The 23,907-nt window shown below is 40.1% G+C and overlaps 2 protein-coding genes across 4 annotated transcripts in view; one reads left to right on the top strand and one right to left on the bottom strand.

Moving 5' to 3' along the window:
• The window catches only part of SUMO1 (small ubiquitin like modifier 1), a 29,018-nt gene extending 22,700 nt beyond the window's left edge, over positions 1 to 6,318 (top strand). For both annotated transcript variants that reach the window (XM_030325540.1, XM_030325539.1), the window contains one exon: positions 5,472 to 6,318. In XM_030325540.1, the coding sequence (XP_030181400.1) occupies positions 5,472 to 5,540 (69 nt within the window). In that variant the 3' untranslated portion in view covers positions 5,541 to 6,318. The remainder of the gene's footprint in view (positions 1 to 5,471) is intronic.
• Positions 6,319 to 7,715: 1,397 nt separating this feature from the next.
• The window catches only part of KIAA2012 (KIAA2012 ortholog), a 109,451-nt gene continuing 93,259 nt past the window's right edge, over positions 7,716 to 23,907 (bottom strand). For both annotated transcript variants that reach the window (XM_030325534.1, XM_030325535.1), the window contains 8 exons: positions 22,468 to 22,558; positions 19,416 to 19,572; positions 17,061 to 17,175; positions 15,065 to 15,402; positions 12,931 to 13,130; positions 12,141 to 12,313; positions 11,117 to 11,336; positions 7,716 to 9,066 (listed from right to left, as the gene is read on the bottom strand). In XM_030325534.1, the coding sequence (XP_030181394.1) occupies positions 8,928 to 9,066; positions 11,117 to 11,336; positions 12,141 to 12,313; positions 12,931 to 13,130; positions 15,065 to 15,402; positions 17,061 to 17,175; positions 19,416 to 19,572; positions 22,468 to 22,558 (1,433 nt within the window). In that variant the 3' untranslated portion in view covers positions 7,716 to 8,927. The remainder of the gene's footprint in view (positions 9,067 to 11,116; positions 11,337 to 12,140; positions 12,314 to 12,930; positions 13,131 to 15,064; positions 15,403 to 17,060; positions 17,176 to 19,415; positions 19,573 to 22,467; positions 22,559 to 23,907) is intronic.

Here is a 23,907-nt window from a genome sequence, read left to right as displayed (position 1 = left end):
AGAGAGAGGAGAAGAGAGGGAGAGAGAGAGTCTCAAGTAGGTTCCATGCTCATCACGGAGCTTGACATGGGGCTTGATCCCATGGCCCTGAGATAATGACCTGAGCTGAAATCAAGAGTTTGACGCTGAACTGACTGAGCCACCTAGATGCCCCTATTAATTATTTATTTTCAAAATATTTCAAACTTGGAGTTGTTATAAGACTAGTATAATATTCTCCCGTATAACCTTCTCATTAGATTCATCAGTTATTAATATTGTGATGCATTTGCTTGATCAGTTTCTCTATATTACATATTATCATTGATGGATTATTTGAGATTAATTTTGTAGATATCATGACCCTTTACTCCTGAATATTTTAGTGTTACCTCCTAAGAGCCACAGTTAAATGATCAAATATGGGAGATTTGACATTGATACAATACTGTTATCAAGTATGCAATCAGAATAGTCAGATTTTGCCATTTATCCCAGTGAGGTCCTTTATAGCCTTTTTATTTTTTTATTTTTTTATTTATTTTTTATTTTTTTTTTTAACGTTTATTTATTTTTGGGACAGAGAGAGACAGAGCATGAACGGGGGAGGGGCAGAGAGAGAGGGAGACACAGAATCGGAAACAGGCTCCAGGCTCTGAGCCATCAGCCCAGAGCCTGACGCGGGGCTCGAACTCACGCACCGCAAGATCGTGACCTGGCTGAAGTCGGACGCTTAACCGACTGCGCCACCCAGGCGCCCCCCTTTATAGCCTTTTTAAAAAAAACTTGACCTAGGATCCCTTATTAGGGGATTAGTATATTGTAACTAGTTATTACCCTCTTTTTCATCAGCTGGACATTTTTTATTTTATCTATTAATTTTTTTAAATGTTTATTTTCGAGAGACAGTGAGAGTGTGAGTGGGGGAGGGGCAGAGAGAGAGAGGGAAACACAGAATCTGGAGCAGGCTCCAGGCTCTGAGCTGTCAGCACAACCTGACAAGGGGCTCAAACTCACAACTGTGAGATCCTGACCTGAGCCGAAGTCGGATGCTTAACCGACTGAGCCACCCAGATGCCCCTCAGACAGACATTTTTTAGAGTTCAGGCCATGTTTTAGAATGTCCTTCAATATTGGTTTGTCTGATGTTTCTTCATGATTAGATGCAGTTTTGCATTTTTGGTAGGAGCAACACAGAGTGAAGCTATTATGTACTTCTGAGTGTATCAATCACATCAGGAGGTAGGTGATGTCCATTTGTCCTGTTACGGTAACATTAACTTTGGTCAACTTTAGTTAAGGTGGTAACTGCCAGATTTGTTCATTGTAAAGTTATCACTTTCCTTATCTTATTTTTTGTATTTTTTAAATTTAAGTTTTTCTTGAGAGAGTATGAGCAGGGAAGAGGGGAAGAGGGAGAAAGAATCTTAAGCAGGCCCCACGCTAAGTGCAGAGCCCAGTGTGGGGCTCAATCCCACAACCCTGGGATCATGACTTGAGCCGAAATCAAGAGTCAGACACCCAACCAACTGAGCCACATAGGCACCCCTACCATTTTCCTTTTTAATTAGTAAGTAATTTGTGGGGAGATATTGAAACTCTGAGAATATTCTTTAGATAGTGGCCAGTGTGGGCCCCTTCAAGTTGGTGTCTGTATTCTTTTTGACATGTCTCCATCTTTTTTCAAGTTATTATTTTGAAATGATTTTCATCTTACAGAGAACTTGCAAGAATAGTACTAAAAATTATACTCGCTTCCACCTAGATTGGCTTATTTTTAACATTTTCTACCTTTACTTAATTATTTCTCTCGCCCATGTATATGTGTGTGTATTTATTACCAGAACCATGTGGGAGTTAGGTTGCATACACCATGGTCATTTACTACTTAATATTTTAGTGTGTAGTTCTCAAGAACAAGTATACTCCTTTACATAACCACAGTACTCTTAATCAAATTCAGGACACTTACCACTGTTAGAATACTTTACAACCTAATTTTGTCATTTGTCCCAATTATGTCTTCTATAACAAATTTTCTTCTCTATCACAGGATCCAGTTCAGTATCAAGATATTTTATTTAGGTGTCTCTTGAATCATCTTTAATTTGGAACAGTTCCTCAATCTTTCTTTGTCTTTCATGACGTTTACATTGTTAAAAAGATACAAACCAGTTATTTTCTAGAAAGTCCCTCAATTTGGACTGGTTTCCTTATGACTAAGATTTAAGTTATGTATTTTGGGCTGGAATACTACGTAAATGGTGATATGTCTTTCTTAGGGTATAGCATTTGGAATACATGAAGTCCCTTATTGATGATGTTTATTTTTATCACTCAGTTTAACTGTTTTGTTTTTTCTTTACAATGTAGTTGTTACTTTTCCTGTTGTAATTTGTGGGGACGTACTTTGAAACTACATGAATATCCTTTTTGTCATCAAACTTTTTCCTGGTTTAATATCTACCTACTTTATTGAGTACCTTCTTTCTTCTTTTTTCTTTTTTTTTTTTTTTTCTTTTTTTTTTTTTCAACGTTTATTTATTTTTGGGACAGAGAGAGACAGAGCATGAACGGGGGAGGGGCAGAGAGAGAGGGAGACACAGAATCGGAAACAGGCTCCAGGCTCTGAGCCATCAGCCCAGAGCCCGACACGGGGCTCAAACTCACAGACCGCGAGATTGTGACCTCGCTGAAGTCGGACGCTTAACTGACTGCGCCACCCAGGCGCCCCTTCTTTTTTTTTTTAAAGATTTTCTTTTTAAAGTAATTTCTGCACCTAATGTGGGGCTTGAATTCACAATCCTGCGATTGAGTCTCATGCTCCACCGACTGAACCAGCCAGGTGCCCCTTGAGTACTTTCTTAATGTCTGACACAATAAGATACAAAATACTCATCTTGTATTTTCCCTGTCCTAATTTGACATAATCTCTTCAACACAGTAGATATTTACTACATTTTAGTGACTCATTCCTCGCTATTATTATGAGATTATCTTTTTAGAAGCATAATGGGGCAGAGTGAGACAATAGGTATTTAGGGAGTAATCCCCTAACTTCTTGAAGCTGATTGCTTCCTATTTTCCATAGATGAAGGATATTTGCTACCTTCCTGACTTAAAGGCATCTTGTAATGTTTGGCATTTTATTCCTTGCTGTTATTTATCGGGCTATATGTGCAATTAAAATTTAGTTTGGGGCACTTGACTGGCTCAGTCAGTGGAGCATGCAACTCTTGATCTTGGGGTTGTGGTTTGAGCCCCACTTTGGGTGTGGAGATTACTTTAAAAAATCTTTAAATAATAAATAAAATTGTTTTAATAGCATCTTTTTTTTTTTAATGTTTATTTATTTTTGAGAGAGAGACAGTGAACAGGGGACGGGTAGAGAGAGAGGGAGACACAGAATCCGAAGCAGGCTACAGGCTCTGAGCTGTCAGCACAGAGCCTGATGCAGGGCTTGAACCCATAAACTGCAAGATCATGACCTGAGCTGAAGTCGGAGGCTTACCCAGCTGAACCACCCAGGCGCCCCAGCATCTTTTTTTTTTTTTTTAATTTTTTTTTTTTTTAACGTTTATTTATTTTTGAGACAGAGCATGAACGGGGGAGGGTCAGAGAGACGGAGACACAGAATCTGAAACAGGCTCCAGGCTCTGAGCTGTCAGCACAGAGCCTGACGCGGGGCTCGAACTCACGGACGCGAGATCATGACCTGAGCCGAAGTTGGCCGCTTAACCGACTGAGCCACCCAGGTGCCCCCGCCCCAGCATCTTTAATAATTATTTTAACATTCATAAATAGACCACAACCAAGATATCCATAACACTAGAGCCAGCCTGAATCACTTAAAAAGTCCTAAATCCATGTCTAGTTTTTTTTTAAGTTTATTTTGAGAGAGAAAGAGAGTGGGGGAGGGGCAGAGAGAATCACAAGCATGTTTTGGTCTCAGCACAGAGCCCTGTGCAGGGCTCGAATGGAGGAACTGTGTGATCATGACCTGAGCCGAAATCAAGTTGGACACTCAACCGACTGAACCATTCAGGTGCCCCCATGTCTGTTTTATTTTTAGATTTCTTAGAGTATCTTTTCATATTTTGTAATTCTGCACCAAAAATGTCACCTATAAATTTTCTCGCTGATCTTAGACTTTCCTTTATTTTTCATTTGCTTTTGTGATCCACTGTAGTTTAGTGGGAACAATGGCTAGTTTTTGTTTTCAGTGTGCCTGTTACAGTGCTTCTGAACCCTGATGGCACAACAGAATCAACAGATTCATGGTCCTTTACCCTCACTGAGGGTCATACTTAGGTTTCTGTATGACACCATGCCCCTTTATGTACTCTTTTTTAAAATAAAGAATAATCATAGTTAAAAGTAATAAAACAAAATACCAAAGTATATAAAGTGGGAAGTAATTACCACTCTGAATATCTCTACATTCCCATTTCTCAGAGGCAACCATGTTAATGTCTTTATGAAAAAATTCCAGAATATTTCAGTGCTTATAAACACATTAAAAACAAACAACCACACAATAATTGCCTCTACTTTGCTTATTAGTGTTCTGTAAAAGGCATTTTGAAGGATTCCCCTTTTTTTCTTTAAGAATTGAGAAGGGCAAGGCTGACAAATCTAGCGTATAAAATTGGAGTTATCAAGTAACAGTAGATGTATGGATAACGTTTCTATATTGAGAGTGGTCGCTGCCAAAAACTAATAGTTATATGCCAGAAGGAATTGTAGATGACAAAGCAAACTACTTAGAAATGAATCTTTAGGTAGTATTTTTCTAACTAAAATCACATATATTTCAAAGTGAGATCAAGTTTTTTTGAAATAAATGAAAGAGATTCTGTAAGGTAATTACATCTAGAAGTAAAAAATGATTTTTTAGAAAATACACACTGTCAAACTGTTGCTTAAACTGTTAAATACATGTTTCGTTAGATTTGAAGCTCTTTTTGAGGTACTTTTAAAAAACACAACTTTATATGCTAAGCATATTAGGAGGTGAATTTGGCTCAGCTGGGTCAGATGAATGACTTCATAGAATCAGGAGGACAGATACACCTCTGTGTTCTTTATATTAAAGGAAACCCAGATTTGGGGTGCCTGGGTGGCTCAGTTGGTTAAGCTTCTGACTTCAGCTTAGGTAATGATCTCATGGTTTGTGGGTTCAAGCTCCGTGTCAGGCTCTGTGCTGACAGCTCAGAGCCTGGAGCCTGCTTCGGATTCTGTGTCTCCCCCTCTCTCTGCCCCTCCTCCACCTTCTCTCTCTCTCTCTCTCTCTCTCTCAAAAATGAATAAACATTAAAACATTAAAAAAAAAAATAAAGGAAACCCAGATTCTTAATCTTAGAACAGGGTAACTGTGGATCACTTCAGCATTTTTTTGCACTTTAAAACAGTAAAACAGTGGCCACATAATTGCAGCCAGTTAAAAAATAGTGCGTTTGTATTCTAACATATTTTTTCCCCCTCTTTTACAGCTGGGAATGGAGGAAGAAGATGTGATTGAAGTTTATCAGGAACAAACAGGGGGTCATTCAACGATTTAGATATTCTTTTTATTTTTTTTCTTTACCCTCAATCCTTTTTTATTTTTAAAAATAGTTCTTTTGTAATGTGGTGTTCAAAACGGAAATGAAAACTGGCACCCCATCTCTTTAAAACATCTGGTAATTTGAATTCTAGTGCCCATTATTCATTATCACTTGTTTTCATTGTGCTGATTTTTGGTGATCAAACCTCAGCCCCCTTCATGTCACCCTCTCCTTTTTAAAAAAATTACATGTGTGCACAGAGAGGCCACCACCTTTTCCAGGACTGTGCATTTTCAGGCTTGTGATAAATAAGATCGACCAATGCGAGTGTTCATAATGACTTTCCATTTGGCCCTGAAGTTCTAGTATGTGATTGCTTCACTCCTGGACTATGACTTTCAGTGGGAGATGGAAGTTTTTCGGAGAACTGAACTGTGGAAAAATGACTTTTCCTTAACTTGAAGCTTCTTTTAAAATTTGAGGGTCTGGACCAAAAGAAGAGAAATAGCAGGCTGGAGTCGAGATGACAGAGATCGTGAGAGTAATGACTAACTCCAAAGATGGCTTCACTGAAGAGAAAGCATTTTAAGATAAAAGAAAAGTCTTGTCAGAAGATCCCAGAAAAGTTCTAATTTTCATTAGCAGTTAATAAAGTTATTCATGCAGAAGTGTATTCAACAGAACACTGCTCTTTTTGATTTTATTTGTACTTTTTGGCCTGGGATATGGGTTTTAAATGGACATTGTCTGTACCAGCTTCATTAAAATAAACAAAATATTTGTAAAAACCGTACTAATGTTCATTTTATTTTTAATTGTATAGAAAGAAAAAAGAAAATGCTTAAAACATAAGGTCTTTTTTGCATAATACTGGAAATTATTGTTTGTACGTGGTACAAATAAATTTTTCAGTACTGTACAGTGATGATGATCATGACTTTGAAGCACTGAAAGTTACTGAAGTGCCTTTGAATCAAGGATTTAATTAAGGCCACACTACCTTCTTAAATACTCAGTGTTCTGTTTTTTTTAAAAACTTGATATTCTTGTATGGTGCATATATATGATCTAGTTACCCAATCATATTGAATAAATGGGCATGCCAAAAATTAATTGATTTATATTGATAATTTTAAGTTTTTCCTTTAACAATTTACAAAATGTTCTCTGCTTAAAGTTTGGTATACTTTGTTTATATTTTCCTTTTATTACTTTATATCTTAAATATTTAATCTCTGTAAAACTAAAGTACCAAATTAGTTCCTATTAGAGAGTATAACCTTTTAACTCTAATGAATCACAGAATTTAGTATATGTATGCATACACATAATTTAATTTCATGTTATCCTAGATAGAATAGTCATCTGAGTACTTTAGAAGAGCAGGTGAAACCTGTCTCTAGCACATTTTATAAAAATTGTTACAGCTTATATAACCCTACTCAAGTCACCTGTTGAGAAATAGTTGGCTTGCCTTAAAATTCCTAAGTCTGACCCTAGCTGAAAAATTACTTGTGTTATACGTATATAGTCTAGGTAAAATAGAGCCTTTAGACTGTCACCTGGCATTTAAATAGTGACTAGGAATTAGGCCCATTTCTGGAAAATCCTCATTGAATTGCATATTTCTGTCAGCCCTGAGTAACAAACTTGATAAGGCTATTTGAGCTATCCAGAACGTGTAAGTATATAGTTTGGTGTCTTAATTTTGTTTGCACCTCTGAAGGTTCTCAGCATTTAGGTGGTGGAGCTTAGGTACTGGGGAAATAATCTCATTTTTAGTTTATCAGATTCTTCTAAAATGCATTGCATTCTGCTATGGTTAACTTACTGATGTGTGCTTATCTGGTGTAGTAGTGCTGATAAAATAGGACTTTCATAGCAACAGTTTAATAGAATATCAGATTTGGAAGGGACCTTGAATAACATTTAGTGTAGCTGCTCTACCTGGTGCTTGACTGCAACATCCTCAATTTGTAAAAGAAGGTAGAAAATAAAGTCAGTAATGGGAATTTCCCCCACAAGGATGTTTTCCTTGAGTGTTTTTTCTTCTGTTCTTGTATTATTTGACATGCTCCTTTCTCATCTGCTTAAGTATTACTGAATGACTTGAATGAATGAATGAATGTGCAAGTAGGATGGACAATTTTGAGAAATTTTGTGACATACTTAAAATTACTATGATTGATAGTGTTTTGGCCATTTTATTTATTTTTTACATAAAGCAATACAGCAAGTCAGCAATACAGACTTGAAATTAAGCTTGACATCAGGATTGTAGAAATACAGTTCCTATAGAGAGTAAATACTTTACAAGCATTGGTGAGAAATTTGAGGGAATCATCTGTAAATACTTGTTCAGTTGCACACAGATACAGAGTAGGGCCAAAGGAAATTTGTGGGAAAATTCTGGTTCAGATACTGCTTGCTCTAACATCCTTTTATAGATCTTGTAATCATCTTTCATACCTTTTGATGATAATTCTATGACAGATACTTACTAAATACTTATTGATATTTAAAGAGATGTTAAAAATTAAGTCTGTTCCTTAATAGTGTCCATATGATTTTAAAAATGGGGAAATTATGTGAGTGGTTGGATCTTAAAGGGACAGAAACAGATCCTCAAGATTTGTTAACTATCAAGAGTCTAGAATGGTGCTGTCCCATAGAACTTTCTATGATGATGGAAATGTTCTACATCTGTACTGTCCAGTAAGGTAGCCAGTAGCTACGTGTGGCTATTGAGCACTTGAAATGTTGCTATTGTGAATGGAAAATTGAATGTTTTAACATTGAAATAGTTACATGTGGCTACTTACAAACCAGTGCAGCTCTAGAATCTATACTTTGAGGAAGTGAGAATACCCTCACAAAACAGCTAATTTTACTCAAATGAACATTTATCAAGTGCTTACCTTGTTTTCAACAGGCAGCATATTTTAGATGTTTAGGCTGAAATAGATGTGATTTTGCCTTATAAAGAGTATGTATATATGAATTAACTCCTTAACCTATTCAGAATTATTTGCATTATGGAATTTCCATTTTATCAACTCCTTCAGACACATTGTGAAATCAAATACTTTGACTATCCTAAGATGATGTTAGTGTCTTACTAACTGAAGTTAAACTGAATTTGCTGAAATTCAAACAAATGAAATTATTGGGCAGTTTTAGGCACTAAAGTTTCTGGATTTATGGGGTTCTACAGAACATGATGGATTTAGGTGAATGAAGACTTTAGTTAATTATGTGTGGTGGGGAAGGGTGGTGGGAATGGAGGTCCTAGAGTGAAGCTAGGTGTGGGTTGAGGTGAACCAAATGAAATGCAACTTCATTATAGAAGTTTCTGTTTTTCTGTCACCACCTCCCAACTTACTTTTAAGGTTTCTTCTAGCCTTAAGGTTTGGGTATTTGTAGGAATTGGAAGTAAGAGAACACCCATGATCTGGAAATGTTCTGTGTCCACTGTAGGCCACTGGCTTCCTTAGAGAGTTCTTGGTGGAACTGAAGATGTTTCTTCAAAGCAGCTTTTTGCCTAAGGAGACAACCCACCCACAATCCCAGTATGATTAAGCATCTTAGAAATAGTCCCTATAAGCCAGTAGAAAAACTTTCGATTTGAGCAACCATCAGTTAGACTACTGATCTTTCATTTTAGTGGAAGATTATACTCTATTCATTTAGTAACTTTACACATGAGGTTTAGAGTTTCATGAACCTTCTCCTGGGAAAGTTAAAGGAAAGGGCAAACTCAAAGTTCTTAAACTTGTCTTGTTGGAAGGAACTCCCTTGCTTTAGAGATGAAACAGACCAGAGAAGTTAAAAGTACCTGGGCCAAAGTCCCAGAAGTGAAGATGAAGTAAAGCCAGCTGGGATCAAGTTCTAACCCTTGGTGGAGTGAGACTCTACCCCTCACACACCACTTTAGTCACTAGGTTTTCTGCTTTCAGCTACTTGGACTAGCCTTAGTTTCGCTTGCTTTTGGTCTCAATACTTAAGAACCCAGTCCTGCTGCTGTGATACATGGAATACATAATTTTGAAATTGAATCAAGACTTCTCTAACGATCTGTTTTGTAGTTCACACAACAGCTGGAAAACAACAAAAAACCATCTGAGTAAAGTCCAGGAGAGGAACAACTCCGGTTAGGTGGAAAACCTCAAAATAGAATTGTTCTGGCTGCCTTCTCTTTTTGGTCCCTTAAAGAGTTTACATTCAGCTTAAGTTGTAGAAAATACATTGCAGGGAGTAAACTGTTTACAGTCAAGATTGGACTCACATGGTTTTCTGTGTTGTGCTTCTTTGCCCTTCAAGTTTGATAGTTCTAAAGGGGGATGTCTATTTGTTGCTTTCACTAAGGAGTAGAAATACATGAGAAAGCAACTATAGAAGACCTAGTTTTTAAAGAGTCAGTTGAGGGGCGCCTGGGTGGCTCAGTTGGTTAAACGTCCACTTCTTGATTTCAGCTCAGGTCATGATTTCACAGCTCATGAGATCAAGCCATGTGTTGGGCTCTGTGCTGACTGTGCAGAGCCTGCTTGGGATTCTCTCTCTCCCTCTCTCTCTGCCCCTAACCCTCCTTGTGCACATGCCCTCTCTCTCTCAAATATTTTAAAAAAGTAAACAAAAAAGTTCTTTCTTAAAGTTGAAACCACATTCCTCAAGAAATTCTATTATCAACGATGATGAAATGATCATTACTATTTTTAGAGAAAAGGGGGAAAATGTCATTGGCCCTTGAGAACTAACTAATTCTGTGCTATTTCTCCTAACAAGGCTCTCATGAGATCTGGTCTTAGCTTACTAATATGACCTCATCTGAAAGTATTCTTTGTGCCTTGTTCACTTCATTCCAGCCATACTGACTTTCTTTTATTCTTCCAACATGCCAGTCTCCTTCCTTTGAACCTTTGCACTTAGAACCTTTGCCTGTAGAATATTTTTCTTCCAGATGTTTATGTGGCTAACTCCTTGTCATTCAGGTCTTACCTTATATCCACTTTTTCTGAGAAGTTTTGCCCTGGCTGACCAATCTAACCTAAGCCTCCTGCAATCCTATCACATGTTTAAAATGTTTTCTGTATAGCATCTGTTACTGGCTAAAACAAATCTTTATTTATTTATCTCCCTGCCCCAGCACTAGAATATAAATGCCATGGGAGAAGAGACATCTGTCTTGCTCACTCCTGAATTCCCAGTGGTTACAATAGGTAACCAAAAAATACCAAGGACAGTGGTTCAGAATCAGGGGTCTAAGATGTGGTCCTGGTACTGCCTCTAACACTATTGGGCCTTGATCAAGATCCTTCCCTTCTTTGGGACTCAGTTTTCTCATCTGTAAACCAGAGGGCTGAGATAGATGAAATCTAAACTCCCAGCTTCAATACAAGTTATATAAGCCATGAAGCAATTCTGTGACATTTGCAGCAAAAGAGCCTTTTGTTTTTTAGTTCTTCCAAAACATGCTTATGGAAAGTGGGAGAACTTCGCTTGTCCAAAGGCAGTGCAAGTGTAGTACTAGCACCAGGGAATCAAGACCTTGAAACAATCCCCCTATGGCAACTGTTGCCCAAATAAGCCCCTACCTGGCTTGTTCCTGCACCTGTTTCATAGCTTCCTCCAGGGCCAGCCTTGCTGCTTCCTCTTCCCTTTGCCTTCTCTCCTCTGCTTCCTGCTGAGCCTTCTCTTCTGCTTCCTGTTTCCTCCGCTGGTACTCTAGCCGTTCTTCTTCAGCCATTTCCATCAGGCGTTTTTGTTCTTCTGCTAACTGTATTTCCAATTCCCTCTGCCTTTGCTTCTCAGCCTCTGCAGAATAGAAAGGGGGTAGGCTCATCAGGGGTCTCATTACTGGAGAAAACAGTTCTCTCACTGTGATTCCCAGGGACTCCCCATGAGATTGTGCTGCCTACCTGCCAGCAGGCTGCCAGATCCTCTGTGGGGATCATATTGGGGTTAAATTATAAATTTAAGAGTCCGTAAGTGTCAAGCACCTACACTGTGCAATTAGTACAAAACCTTAGGGGAGAATTTTCCAGAGCCTGGGGTACTCACAGGTGGTATGCAGATCATTGGGGAGGGGCGTCAGATCGGGGTCTGGAGAAACCGGGTGCTTACTCAGCTGGACTGACCAGCCTATAAAGAGTGTCATCTACTGACGTTCCTTCCACTTCCTCAAAAGTGAGGCAGTAGAGATTCCACATTTAAGCACCTGAAAGGCTGCCCTGAAGCTATCCGGATGTTTTGTTTCTATCTGCTAGGGAAAGAAACAAGGGGCAGGGCTATGTCTCCAGTTTAGGCACCTCCTGAGCAATGCTAAAAGGGCAACGGGAGGGGCAGAATCCCAGTTTGGGAGATGACTGAATTGGGAGCGGGACCCAAGAGTCATTTCCACAAGTGAGTCTGTCTTACTTTGATCTTCTAGCTCAACTCACTGCAGTCACACATATTAATCACTTTGGAAAAAAAATAGCTTATACATTTAGAGTGCTTCACACACTAGGCCTAGATAGGAATAACTCTGGGGAGATTCAAGTGAACACCCACAGTGGGATAAAAATACTTCTGCCCCAGATAGACAGGAGATGCAGATTCCTCCAGAACGTCCCTCACCAGCCCTCTCGGCTTCCTCCTGCTGCTTTTTTCTCTGCAGTTCTTGCAGTTTCCTCCGGAATTTGTCCTGTTGCTGCCGGAGTCTCTCCTGGGCCACTTGCAACTGAAGCTGCTGCTTCCTCTCCTCCTCCTCCTGCCGCTGCCGTTCTTCTTCGAGTCTCTGTTTCCTCAGCCTGAGAAAACCCACAAGATGGTCAGGGAAATGGCGGAAAGCACGGGGGCAACCTTGCGAGACTAGCTGGCAGGCAGTGCCCCTGGTGGAGGCCCTGCAGCTACAGGCCACACGGAGCATCCCATTCAGAGGACAGTGGGGTTTCTAAGGGAAGCCTGAGTAAAGAGCAGAAGCAAGAGCACAACCAGCCCGGAACCAGAAGCCTGAAGTTTCACCAGACAGCCCTGTGCTCTGGGGGTAGGGGACTTAAGTTCCCAGAGCTTCATTTTCCATTCTTACAAGATGAATCTTGAAACTCCAGTCTCACAGAAGAATATTAAATTAGATGAGTCAATGCCTCTGAGAGAATCTAGCGCAGTGCAGACAGTCGTAGGGGCTCAACAAACGTTTGCTGGGCTGCGTCACCAAGCCCTCCCAGGAAGACTCTAATGGTCAGGACACCACACCCGATCTTTGGGCCAGGTTGTTCCTAGGATAACTGAGGACAGAGGAAAATGAGATGTGCTGTTTTACTACCGGGCATTAGCCTCAGAACCACCTCTGTCCCTGGTGGAGGTTAACCCCAGCCTCTTCCTGCTGCCTCCTGGTGTGGCCACAGCCTCCCGCTGCTCCACCCACCGGATCTCCTCCGCGCGGGCGCGTTGCTCCAGCTCCAGCTCCTCCTTCATCTTCTCTGCCCTCTCCAGCTGCTCCTGCAAGAGCTGCCTCTGCTCTTCCTGCTCCCTTCTCTTCCTCTCCACCTCCAAGCGTCTCATCTCAGCCCTCTCTGCTCGCAGCCTGTCCCTGGAAGCTTCTTGCTCTCTCTTGGCGAGGAGGGTCTGTGGAACCAGAGTGCTCTTTAGTGAAAGGGAGAGCGTGTCTCAAGGGTGAGCCCTCCTCCACCCCACCGGGTACGTTGTCTCTCATCAGAGATGGAGTCATTGAGTGCTTTCCCCACAGACCGCAGCCTCTGGCTTGGGCTCTGGGGTCTGACTGGCCTGGGTCCAAGTTTCTTACTTGCTTCAGGATTTGGAGGTCACAACTTAATTTCCCTGACATTGTCTTCTTCTTGGGGCTGTTACTGGGATTAATTGAATTAGTGAAAGTGCCAAAATAACGTCTGACACATCGTATGTCTGGAGTTTTCAATGCTAGCTGCACTTTATGGACACGTAAGGAGCTTTTAAAAATTACTTGAGGCCAAGGCCCCACCCACCAATTCAATGGGAATATCTAGGTGGGAGGCCTTGGTTTTAAAAAGCTTCTCAGGTGATCCTAGTGAAGCCCTGGGACCCACAGGTTCTAGACAAAGGCTATCTTACCAGGGACGGTTTTAGATATAAATGTGTTAGACTTACATTTAATCCCATGCAAACCCACTTTCTCAGCGAAAGGTTCCCTCGGTTTATGTGAAGTGTTTTAGCTTTCTTTTTCTCCCTATCGTCCCCGCCACAGTCAGAAGCCACAAGGGCAATTTTGAATGCAACTCTTCTATGGGAGCTCGGTGTATCCAACTTGGGGTGAAACTTCCTGGCTTTTTAGCCTGTGCAGAGGCAGAACAGTACTATGGATTAACGATAAAGCTAAGAAATTCTGATTCTCTGGCAGGCTCAGGAATGTTCTACCCACAGCTTAAAATTTTCATCTGTGGTGTAGAGCAGAATTCCATAGTGTAGGCAGCTGGGAATATTGGGAACTATAAAGTCAAGATCTTTCTTGAAATCCTTTTCGGAAGACCATGGATTATAAAATAAAGAAAAATATAATGATTTAAAACTGACAAGAACCCTGATTTTAGAGCCAAAGGACCTGGGTTTAAGTCTTGGCTCTATCATTTTATGGTTGTGTGGCTTCTGGAAATGGTCTCTTATCTCCAAGCCTCAGTTTCTAGGTCTCTGAAATGGGGATAACTACATCTGGCTCACAAGTGTGGCTGTAAAGATTAAATGAGATTCAGCAGAGTTGTACCATACACACATGTAACTTATGTGAGTTCAACCATAGTGGTTTAGCTGTGGGTATAATTGTAGTGTTTAAAGATACTCTCTTCCCCCCTACAACAAGACCTCTAAATGCAGTTTGGCACCTTCATCTCAGTGGGAAAAACTGTGATTTATCCCAAGAGCAGAGGAAACATTGGTTGGGTTGGTCTTATTGAGAGATGTATCTGTATGGTATTATTTTTGATTCACTGCAGGGATTTTCAAGGGTAATATTCCTTACACTGACTCAGTTTTTTCTCTTAAATACCTGACATTAGAATCAAGGCTCCTGGAACAAAATTACTTTTATATGCCAAAGCACCTTGTAAAGACATACACGTGTGTATAAACTGCCTGTGGCACAGCTGTGTGCCACAGAAAAGCAAATCAGGAAAGGAGAAATTTCCATAGCCTTTGGGAGGCAGGCAAAGATTTAGTTCCAGGCCAAGTCAGGGATATGCATGTACTTGGCTCTGATGGCCAGAACCCACCTTTCCCTGTGACTGTGAGGCCTGTGCCAACTTCCTGCTCTTTAAGGGATGAGTATATGCTGTGGCAGTTTGGGGGCCTCACAGAATGCATCATTTCAGAGGGGCTTTGAAAAATTGTGTCTTGGATCAGCTCTGGCTTCTTAAAGGGTCAGAAGGTATCAAAGTAGAACAAATAAAACCATTATGTAGTACTGCTGTTTCAACAACTGCAATATGATTTGGGGCTGTTTTTCCCACATCTGCAGTTGTACGAGTGAGAACAGAAATCTCTCTGGCCAAACTGAGAATATTGGACCTCACCTTGGAAGGGTCATCATAGCTTCTTTCTTCTTTAGATTCCGTGTTTCTAGTGACAGGTATAGTCTGCATGGGTGATGATCTTCCATCTATGGACACTTGGCTCTCCGGAGCATCATACTTGGCGGAAAGCCAAGGGTCCTCTACAAGAGAACTGGAAGGAGAGAAACCTCTATCTGAAGTGTCTTCTATTTCCTTAGAGTTAATGATATCAGGCCCATTCAGTTCTGCTGCTATTTCCAGATTCCTTTCCTTCTGTATCCTTTTCCTTTTGGTTCTTGGATTCCTTTCTTTGGGAATTAGCCCTGATTTCTTTTCAGTCTTTGATTCCTTTGACTTTCCTGGAGGAGAATAATTGGGGAGACAGAAGTGTAGCTAAGTAAATATGATCTCTGTATCCTTTTCAGTAGCTTTTAGACTTTAGTGTGCAATGGAATTACTTGGGGTGCAGATTACTAAGCCCCACTCCTAGAGTCGGACTCTGTAGGAATCTGCATTTTCACAGGCACTCCAAGTGGTTTTTTTTTTTTTAATTTTTTTTTTCAACGTTTATTTATTTTTGCGACAGAGAGAGACAGAGCATGAACGGGGGAGGGGCAGAGAGAGAGGGAGACACAGAATCGGAACCAGGCTCCAGGCTCTGAGCCATCAGCCCAGAGCCCGACGCGGGGCTCGAACTCACGGACCGCGAGATCGTGACCTGGCTGAAGTCGGACGCTTAACCGACTGCGCCACCCAGGCGCCCCGACTCCAAGTGTTTTGAGAAGGGTAGTGCACAGACCACCCTTTGAGAAACTGCCTTATCCTATGTGGATCAACTGTAATTCAATAGTCTTGTTACTAAAAAAGTTGTTTCACTCTGACCTATGGTAGAGGCAAGACTCTCCAGAGGAAAAACTACAGATCCAGATGGAAAGTCCTGTCTCAAGAGTCTGGCTTGAGGTTGTAGCTTTGTAACCTGGCAAAGCTTAAGCCTTCCATACTCTAAGAACTCTTCCTCAATTCACCTCTGGGGACTGCAAGTATTTCTTTTTCCCAGTCCTGCCAATGCAAACCAAGTTATGGGCTACAACTATGTAAAGTCAGCAAGACTTTAAAAAGTAAATCTCAAAAATAGATTGAGCCTAGGAGATGATCCAGTGTCATCCTTTCTGACAACCTTTGATTTGTCTTCTGACTCATGTGGCCAGGAAAGAACAGGTGTAAATTTTAGGCTAAAGAAAGTTTTCAGAAGCATGGGAATATAAATTTCTAGTAAGGTGCAACACAGGGAACCAAGAAGAAAAATGGTAACTGGGGTAATAATTCAGAGCTTGTTTTATCCCTCCCCTTCCCAATGCTTTCACTGCCTAATTCTCAAATTATAGTACAGTTATTAGTTCATAGAGACCATGGTAAGAGCATGTATTTGGATCCACCACTTTACTGTTTGATCTGTTTGGGGTTATGCAAGCCACTCAATCTCTGTCAAGCCTCAACCACTACATGATATAATAATAGCACTTACTTTATGGAGATGTTTTAAGGATTTCATGATGTCATATATGCAGGGCTCTTAGTACAGTGCGTATTCAGTAAATAGGTGCTATTGTTATTTCCTCTCTTGATCACAGGTCTCTGGGTAACCCTGGTTTCCTCTCTCCTTTTCTCTATCTCCTAAGATACTCACATGAAGTAAGTCTGCAATACTGTCTTGGCCAAGGTAGTCAAAAAGACAGGAGAGCCAAAGCATAAGAGACTCTTAAAAACTGAGAACAAACTGAGGGTTGATGGGGGGTGGGAGGGAGGAGAGGGTAGGTGATGGGCATTGAAGAAGGCACCTTTTGGGATGAGCATTGGGTGTTGTATGGAAACCAATTTGACAATAAATTTCATATATTAAAAAAAACTCAAAATTAGGTAGTTTGTCTCATTAGATTCATGATGATTCTCTGTGACACCTCTCAGCTCCCATTAGGTGTCTTTTCCTGGGTCATTCCTCAAGAGCACACTCCCTTACCAACAGAAGCCTCTGTTTTCCTGTGGACCTTTCCTTCTCTCTCCCCTTGGGGTGCCTTGGACTTGTCTGTCTTGGTTCTTTTCTTTCTCTTGTCTTTGCCAATCAACTCCATCTCCTAAAGGTGAAAAATTAAGGAAAGGACCATGATATGAGTAGGAAACAAACAAACAAAAAACCCATCAAAGGGTGATTATGTTGAACAAGACAGAATGGCTTAGAATGGAATTTCTGGGTTCCACATGAAGCTGGAGAGCGAGTCTTAGAATGGAGCTGGTGAGGAGATCCTAAGGTTCAGCCTTTCATTTAAAACTGCTAGGTATAATGTCATAGGAGGAAAGAGGAACAGAATACACTTTATGATTGTCCCCTTCTTGGATGCTAAATCACGATCTACAGAGGTGGATCAAAGTGAAGCACTTTTCAACTTTGATAGATTGCTATTGCTACAATTAATGTTTAACTAGTTTAAATCAGAGCCAGCTTTATTCACTCTTGCATCATTTGCTAATTTTCCAGAAGTTTCTCAAGCAGACGACCACAGCCATGTCAGTCTTTACCTTTCCCTATGGGCTGGGACAACAATGGAGATTCCTCCAAAGAGAGGATGGCAGAATGGGTACCTTAGTACCTGTGATATTTTGACATAAGAAATATATATTTGTCTTCATCCCCAGTCTCTGGCACAGAATTCCTAAAACCATTGTAGTTTCTGGAGCATAAATGTGAAAAGAGTGGCTTTTGTTATTCACTAACAAACCCCTTTTTTTAAAAAAAAATTTTTTTTAACGTTTATTTATTTTTGGGACAGAGAGAGACAGAGCATGAACAGGGGAGGGGCAGAGAGAGAGGGACACACAGAATCTGAAACAGGCTCCAGGCTCTGAGCTGTCAGCACAGAGCCCGACGCGGGGCTCGAATTCACAGACCATAAGATCATGACCTGAGCCAAAGTCGGACGCTTAACTGACCAAGCCACCCAGGCGCCCCACTAACAACCCCCTTTCAACCACACCTGAGACTGTATTAATGAGATGATTTTGGAAAGCACCTAAGGTGGGGGGTTGCTGGTTGCTAGGGGAACCAACCATGTTATTAGAGGTTTGGAGCTTTCAGCTCAACATTCCCAACCTCAGAGGAGGGAGAAAAGACTAGAGGTTGAGTTAAGTACCATCTACCAATGCTTTTATCAGTCAATGGCTATGTAATGAAGCCTCCATGAAAACCTGAAGCAAAGGAGTTTGGATGGCTTCTGAGTTGGTGAACACATCCACATGCTAGGAGAGTGGCACACTTCAAACTCCATGGAGAGTGAAGCGCCTGCTTCTGGGACCTTGCCCTATGTATCTCTTCATCTGGTTGTTCATTTGTATCCTTTAAAATATCCACGGGGCGCCTGGGTGGCGCAGTCGGTTAAACGTCCAACTTCAGCCAGGTCACGATCTCGCGGTCCGTGAGTTCGAGCCCTGCGTCAGGCTCTGGGCTGATGGCTCGGAGCCTGGAGCCTGTTTCCGATTCTGTGTCTCCCTCTCTCTCTGCCCCTCCCCCGTTCATGCTCTGTCTCTCTCTGTCCCAAAAATAAAAATAAACGTTGAAAAAAAAATATTAAAAAAAAAAATCCTTTGTAAGAGGCATCTGCCTGGTTTAGGCAGTGGAACGTGCAACTCTTGATCTTGGGGTTGTAAGTTCAAGCCCCAAGTTGGGTGTAGAAATTACTTAAAATTGTTTAAAAAATATCTTTTGTAATAAATCAATTATAGTAAGTAAATGTTTTTCTGAGTTTTGTGAGCCATTCTAACAAATTGTCAAAGCTGAAGAAGGGGTTGTGGGAACCCTCTATTTATAGCTTGTTGGTCAGAAGTACAGGTGACAATCTGGGACTTGTGACTAGTGTCTGAAGTTGGAGCAGTCTTGTAGGACTGAGCTCACCCTTAACCTGTGAGGTCTGTGCTAACTCCAGGTAGTGTCAGAATTGAACCGTAGGACAGACATCCCTTCCCCATGCAAAAAAAGGACTGGATACCCAATTGGTGTCCTTCGAGCTGGAGAATTGATCGATGTGGAAAAAGACTCCATACATCTGGTGTCAGAAGTGGTGTGTGTAGGAAAACTGAAGTTTTCTATTAGCACCTTTGTAAAATTAGAAATGGGCACCCCATCCTTCAGAAAGATGCAGCCCAATGCTGGGGTTCAGGGCATGGTTTGTTAACCACAGAATGGATTTCAGCTCTCACTTGCCCCCATTGTAGGTACCCTTGTGTATATACTAAGCAATACATACAACTGTCCATGACACCCCTAATGAGAGCAACATCCAGGCAGGGCTTTTGGAACAAGCTGGTAGGTGTTTACACTTACATTTATGTTGGCTAGTGCCTGGTGGTTGAATGATCTTGGTTCAGTTTTCTCTTCTCTTCCTCTTGGAAGAAGAGATGTGTCTTTAGGACCCAACCTCTCTAGGGACTCGTGTCCTTGGAGTCTTCTTTGTAGATGATGTACATCATAATCTCTGCCACTTTAAGAAAGAGCAAAACAACAGGACTAAACTAAAAAACAAAACAAAACAAACCCCACAAAACTAGTGGACAAGGAAAAGGAAAAGTGAACAAACATTGTTTCTGTGGCACTGTGTTGGGCATGTTACACACTTGGTCAACCCTCTTTTTCTCAACACATCCCTGAATAAGGGAGATTAGAAATTTGAGTCTTCATTTTTGGGGTTCTCTCCAGCTTAATCCTCAATTTAGGGGGCAGAAGAAATAGTTTGTCTCCCTGTGGTTGCATATCTATGCCTTTAATTGAATGACATAGGGTTATCTAACTGAAATTTCTTCTATCAAAGGCTTAGCTGAAAAATACATGACCTTTAAGAAAGAGTCTTAGGCATGAACAGACACTTTTCAAAAAAAAGACATCCAAATGGCTAACAGACACATGAAAAAATGTTAAACATCACTCATCATCAGGGAAACACAAATCAAAACCACTATGAGATAGCACCTGAAACCTGTCAGAATGGCTAAAATTAGCAACTTAGGCAACAGATGTTGGTGAGGATGCAGAGAAAGGGGAACACTTTTGCGCTGCTGGTGGCAATGCAAACTGGTGCAGCCACTTTGGAAAACGGTATGGAGGTCCCTCAAAAAAATTAAAAATAGAACTACCCTACGACCCAGAAATTGTACTACTAGGTATTTATCCAAAGGATACAAAAGTGGTGATTCGAAGAGGCACACGCACCCCAGTGTTTACAGCAGCACTATTGACAATAGTCAAAGTATGGGAAGAGCCCAAATGTCCATTGACTGATGAATGGATAAAGAAGATGTCGTGTATATATAGATGTATATGTATATACATACATACATACACAATGGAAAACTACTTGGCAATCAAAAAGAATGAAATCTTGCCATTTGCAACAATGTGGATGGAACTACAGTGTATTATGCTAAGCAAAATAAGTCAGAGAAAGACAAATATCATATGATTTCATTCATATGTGGAATTTAAGATACAAAATAGATAAACATAAGGGAAGGGAAGATAATATAAAAACAGAGAGGGAGACAAACCATGAGAGACTCCCAAATACACAGAACAAACTTATCGTTGCTGGTGGGGTGTTGGTTGGGGGAAGGGCAAGGGGCATTAAGGAGGACACTGGTTGGGATGAGCATTGGGTGTTATATGTAAATGATGAATCACTAAATTCTATTCCTGAAAAATAAATAAATAAATAAATAAATACATACATACATACATAAAATTTGATTAAAAAATAGTCTTAGGAACATGCAACTATCCATCCATTCTTTTATGCCCTCTGAATTATATATATATATATTTTTTAAATTCTATTCTTGGTCAAATCTAGCCACCAAAAGGTCATGTGCTGTGTTTGTGTGATCCCTTGTAGAATTGCAGTCACTGACTATCTGCCTTGAGGATAACTGACTTATGTTCTCTGGGTAAAAAGGTCACCAAGAAATAACTATGTGGTTTCAGTAACAGCTGCAGCAGCAGCTACTGTGTGCCAAGCCTGGTTCTGGGCATTTTATTTTTTAGCCAAATCAATATTTTGTTCATTGTGCTGTGCTAGTACAGGGTCTTACTATAGAAACTTGAGAAATATTTGTTGCATGAGGTAAAAACGGAATTTCCTGTAAACACATGGGTCTTTAAATCATTCAATGTCACTCTATAAAAACCCACAGAAGGTGTATCCTTTAGAATTTAGTGCTAGGAAAATCTTTATTTCCCTTGAGGAACAGTTATGCTGCAAATGAGAACCACAAACCTGTGTTACTACTACTACTACTACTACTACTACTACTACTACTACTTCTCCTCCTCCTCCTCCTTCTTTTTTTGTTTTTACATTCAGGAATCTCTGTATCAAATTTGGAAGTCTGATCTTTAGTCACAATGACTCTAATTACTTTTGTTGGGTGTTGATATTCTTTTTTCTTTTCCTCTGGATTAAAGATTTTTTTTTCTTTTTGGTTATCTCACTTTGGCTTTTTTTTGTTTTTGTTTTTTTTGTTTTTTGTTTTTTGTTTTGTTTTTTTTTTTGCTGATGAGGTTGTTGTAAGCCATTTAAATCCATTGTGGAAGAAACTGAGGTATAAAAGTTGAAAACTGGAATTTTTCAGATAGCTGCCTCCCCCCCATCAAGTGCCTTTCTTTCTTTGTTCCTAGGGATCATAAATCCTTTTTGACTCAGGAGGGGACACCTACATCAAGAGCCAGGTGAGGTCAGGTTGTCAAGTCACTGATGCTCATGGGAGGTCACAATAGGCTATAGTTCTAGCTGCCACTGCCAAATGGGGTTTAGGAGCTGACTGGCCAAGCTGCTGGTTAGTGAGCTCATTGGAAGGACATAGTGAGCACATAGGAAGCACTTACTACATGTTAGCAATTAGTTTTAGTATTTTTAAGTATTACTTATTTTACCCAAAGTGGAGTGAATGTGTAGAGGAGAAACCAAGTTGAATTGACAGAAATCACCTTACTAGGCATGTCTGTAGATCCCAGTTATGTAGACAAATGGAGAAAGCTGTTTCCACACTGTTAAACTTCACTTTTCACCCACCCAGCCAAAGAATATGGCTTATGTAGGAAACATGTCACAATATAATTCTCCCCAAGAATCCGTTTCTTAGACAACAATGCTGGCTGTTAGAGAATGCAGTTAGCCTGAGAATCTTCATGCTTAGAAAAAACAGAAATGAAATAATTCAAAACAAAAATGAGGGGTCTCTGGCTGGCTCAGTAAAGCAGGCAACTCTTGATTTCAGGGTCATGAGTTCGAGCCCCATATTTGGCGTTGAGATTACTTTAAAAAGAAAAAAGAAAAAAATGAAAGAAAAGTAGAGCAGTCCATATCATTACAGCTTCGAACACTTACGTCTTTTGGACAGTATCTGACTCGAAGGTCTGGATGTGATCATCCAGGGAAGCACTAGGAGGGTCAAGGTTCATATTCCTCAGCTCCTGGTCTGTGAAGACAAAGAGGATCCTTAACAGCCAAAGACAATAGACAACAATCCCAGACATGGGAAAATGTCTACCTGGTTAGTAGTCAATGACATGCAAATTAGCACAATAAAGTATGTTATGCCTAGAAAATTAGCAAATCCTGCACAAACCAGTGCTGGCACAAGGCAAGTGACATTAAAATTAGTAGACCCTTTGGGAAAGGGCTACAACAGTGTGTACCAAGAACCAGAAAAATGTTCTAGTCTTTGATCAGGAATCTTACTCCTGGATATTTATCATGAAGAAATAATTCAAAAGGACAAGCTTTTTGTACAAAGTTTTTATAACTTTGTTATTAATAATGAAAAATCTCCCCAACAATGGGAGATTGGGGAAGCAATTTATGATGCATTAATGTGACATTTAAAATTATGGTTTAAAAGATAAGCAATATGGAAAACATGACATAAAGAAGTAAAAGTGTAAAATATAGAATATTGTGGTAGAACTCTATAAAATATGTATGTAAACGAATAAGGGCTGGAAGAGAAAACAAAAAGAAAATAATAGATTAGGAAGTTTATATGTGTTTAAATTTTTTCTTAAAATCCTAGTGTGATTATAACATTGAAAATGAAATTGCTTAAAAAACCCCAAACATTACAACTCAATAGCAAAAAACCCAAACAATCCAATTAAAAAATAGGCAGATAATCTAAACAGACATTTTCCAAAGAAGACATACAGATGGCTAACAGGCACATGAAAAGATGTTCAATATCACTAATTATGAGGGAAATGCTATTCAGTGAGATATCACCTCCTACCTGTTAGAATGGTTAGTATCAAAAAGACAAGAAATAAGTACTGACAAGGATGTGGGGAAAGAGGAACCCTTGTGCTCTGTTGGTAGGAATGTAAATTAGTGCAGCTTCTATGGGAAACAGTATGTAGCTTCTTCAACTACATACAACTTAACTTCTGAGTATTTATCCAAAGAAAATGAAAACACTAATTCAAAAAGATATATGCCCTACATTCATTGCAGCCTTATTTACAATAGCCAAATATGGAAACGACCTAAGTGTCCATTGATGGATGAATGGATAAAGAAGATGTGGTATATATACAAAAAAAAGCCGTAAAAAAGAAGGAAACCCTACCATTTGCAACTACACGGATGGGCCTTGAGGGTATTATGCTAAATGAAATAAGTCAGAGAAAAACAGATACTGCCTGATTTCATTTATACGTGGAATCTAAAAAAAAAACTAAATGAACAAACAAAACAAAACTCAAAGATACAGGGAACAGCAGGGAAGAGGGTTGGGAACTGAGAGAAATAGGTGAAGGGGATCAAGCAGTAAAA

Source organism: Lynx canadensis, chromosome C1, assembly GCF_007474595.2.
Source record: "Lynx canadensis isolate LIC74 chromosome C1, mLynCan4.pri.v2, whole genome shotgun sequence".
Classification (NCBI taxonomy): Eukaryota; Metazoa; Chordata; class Mammalia; order Carnivora; family Felidae; genus Lynx; species Lynx canadensis.
The sequence above is the reverse complement of the archived record's forward strand: the minus strand, read 5'-3'. Positions and strand labels throughout refer to the sequence as shown.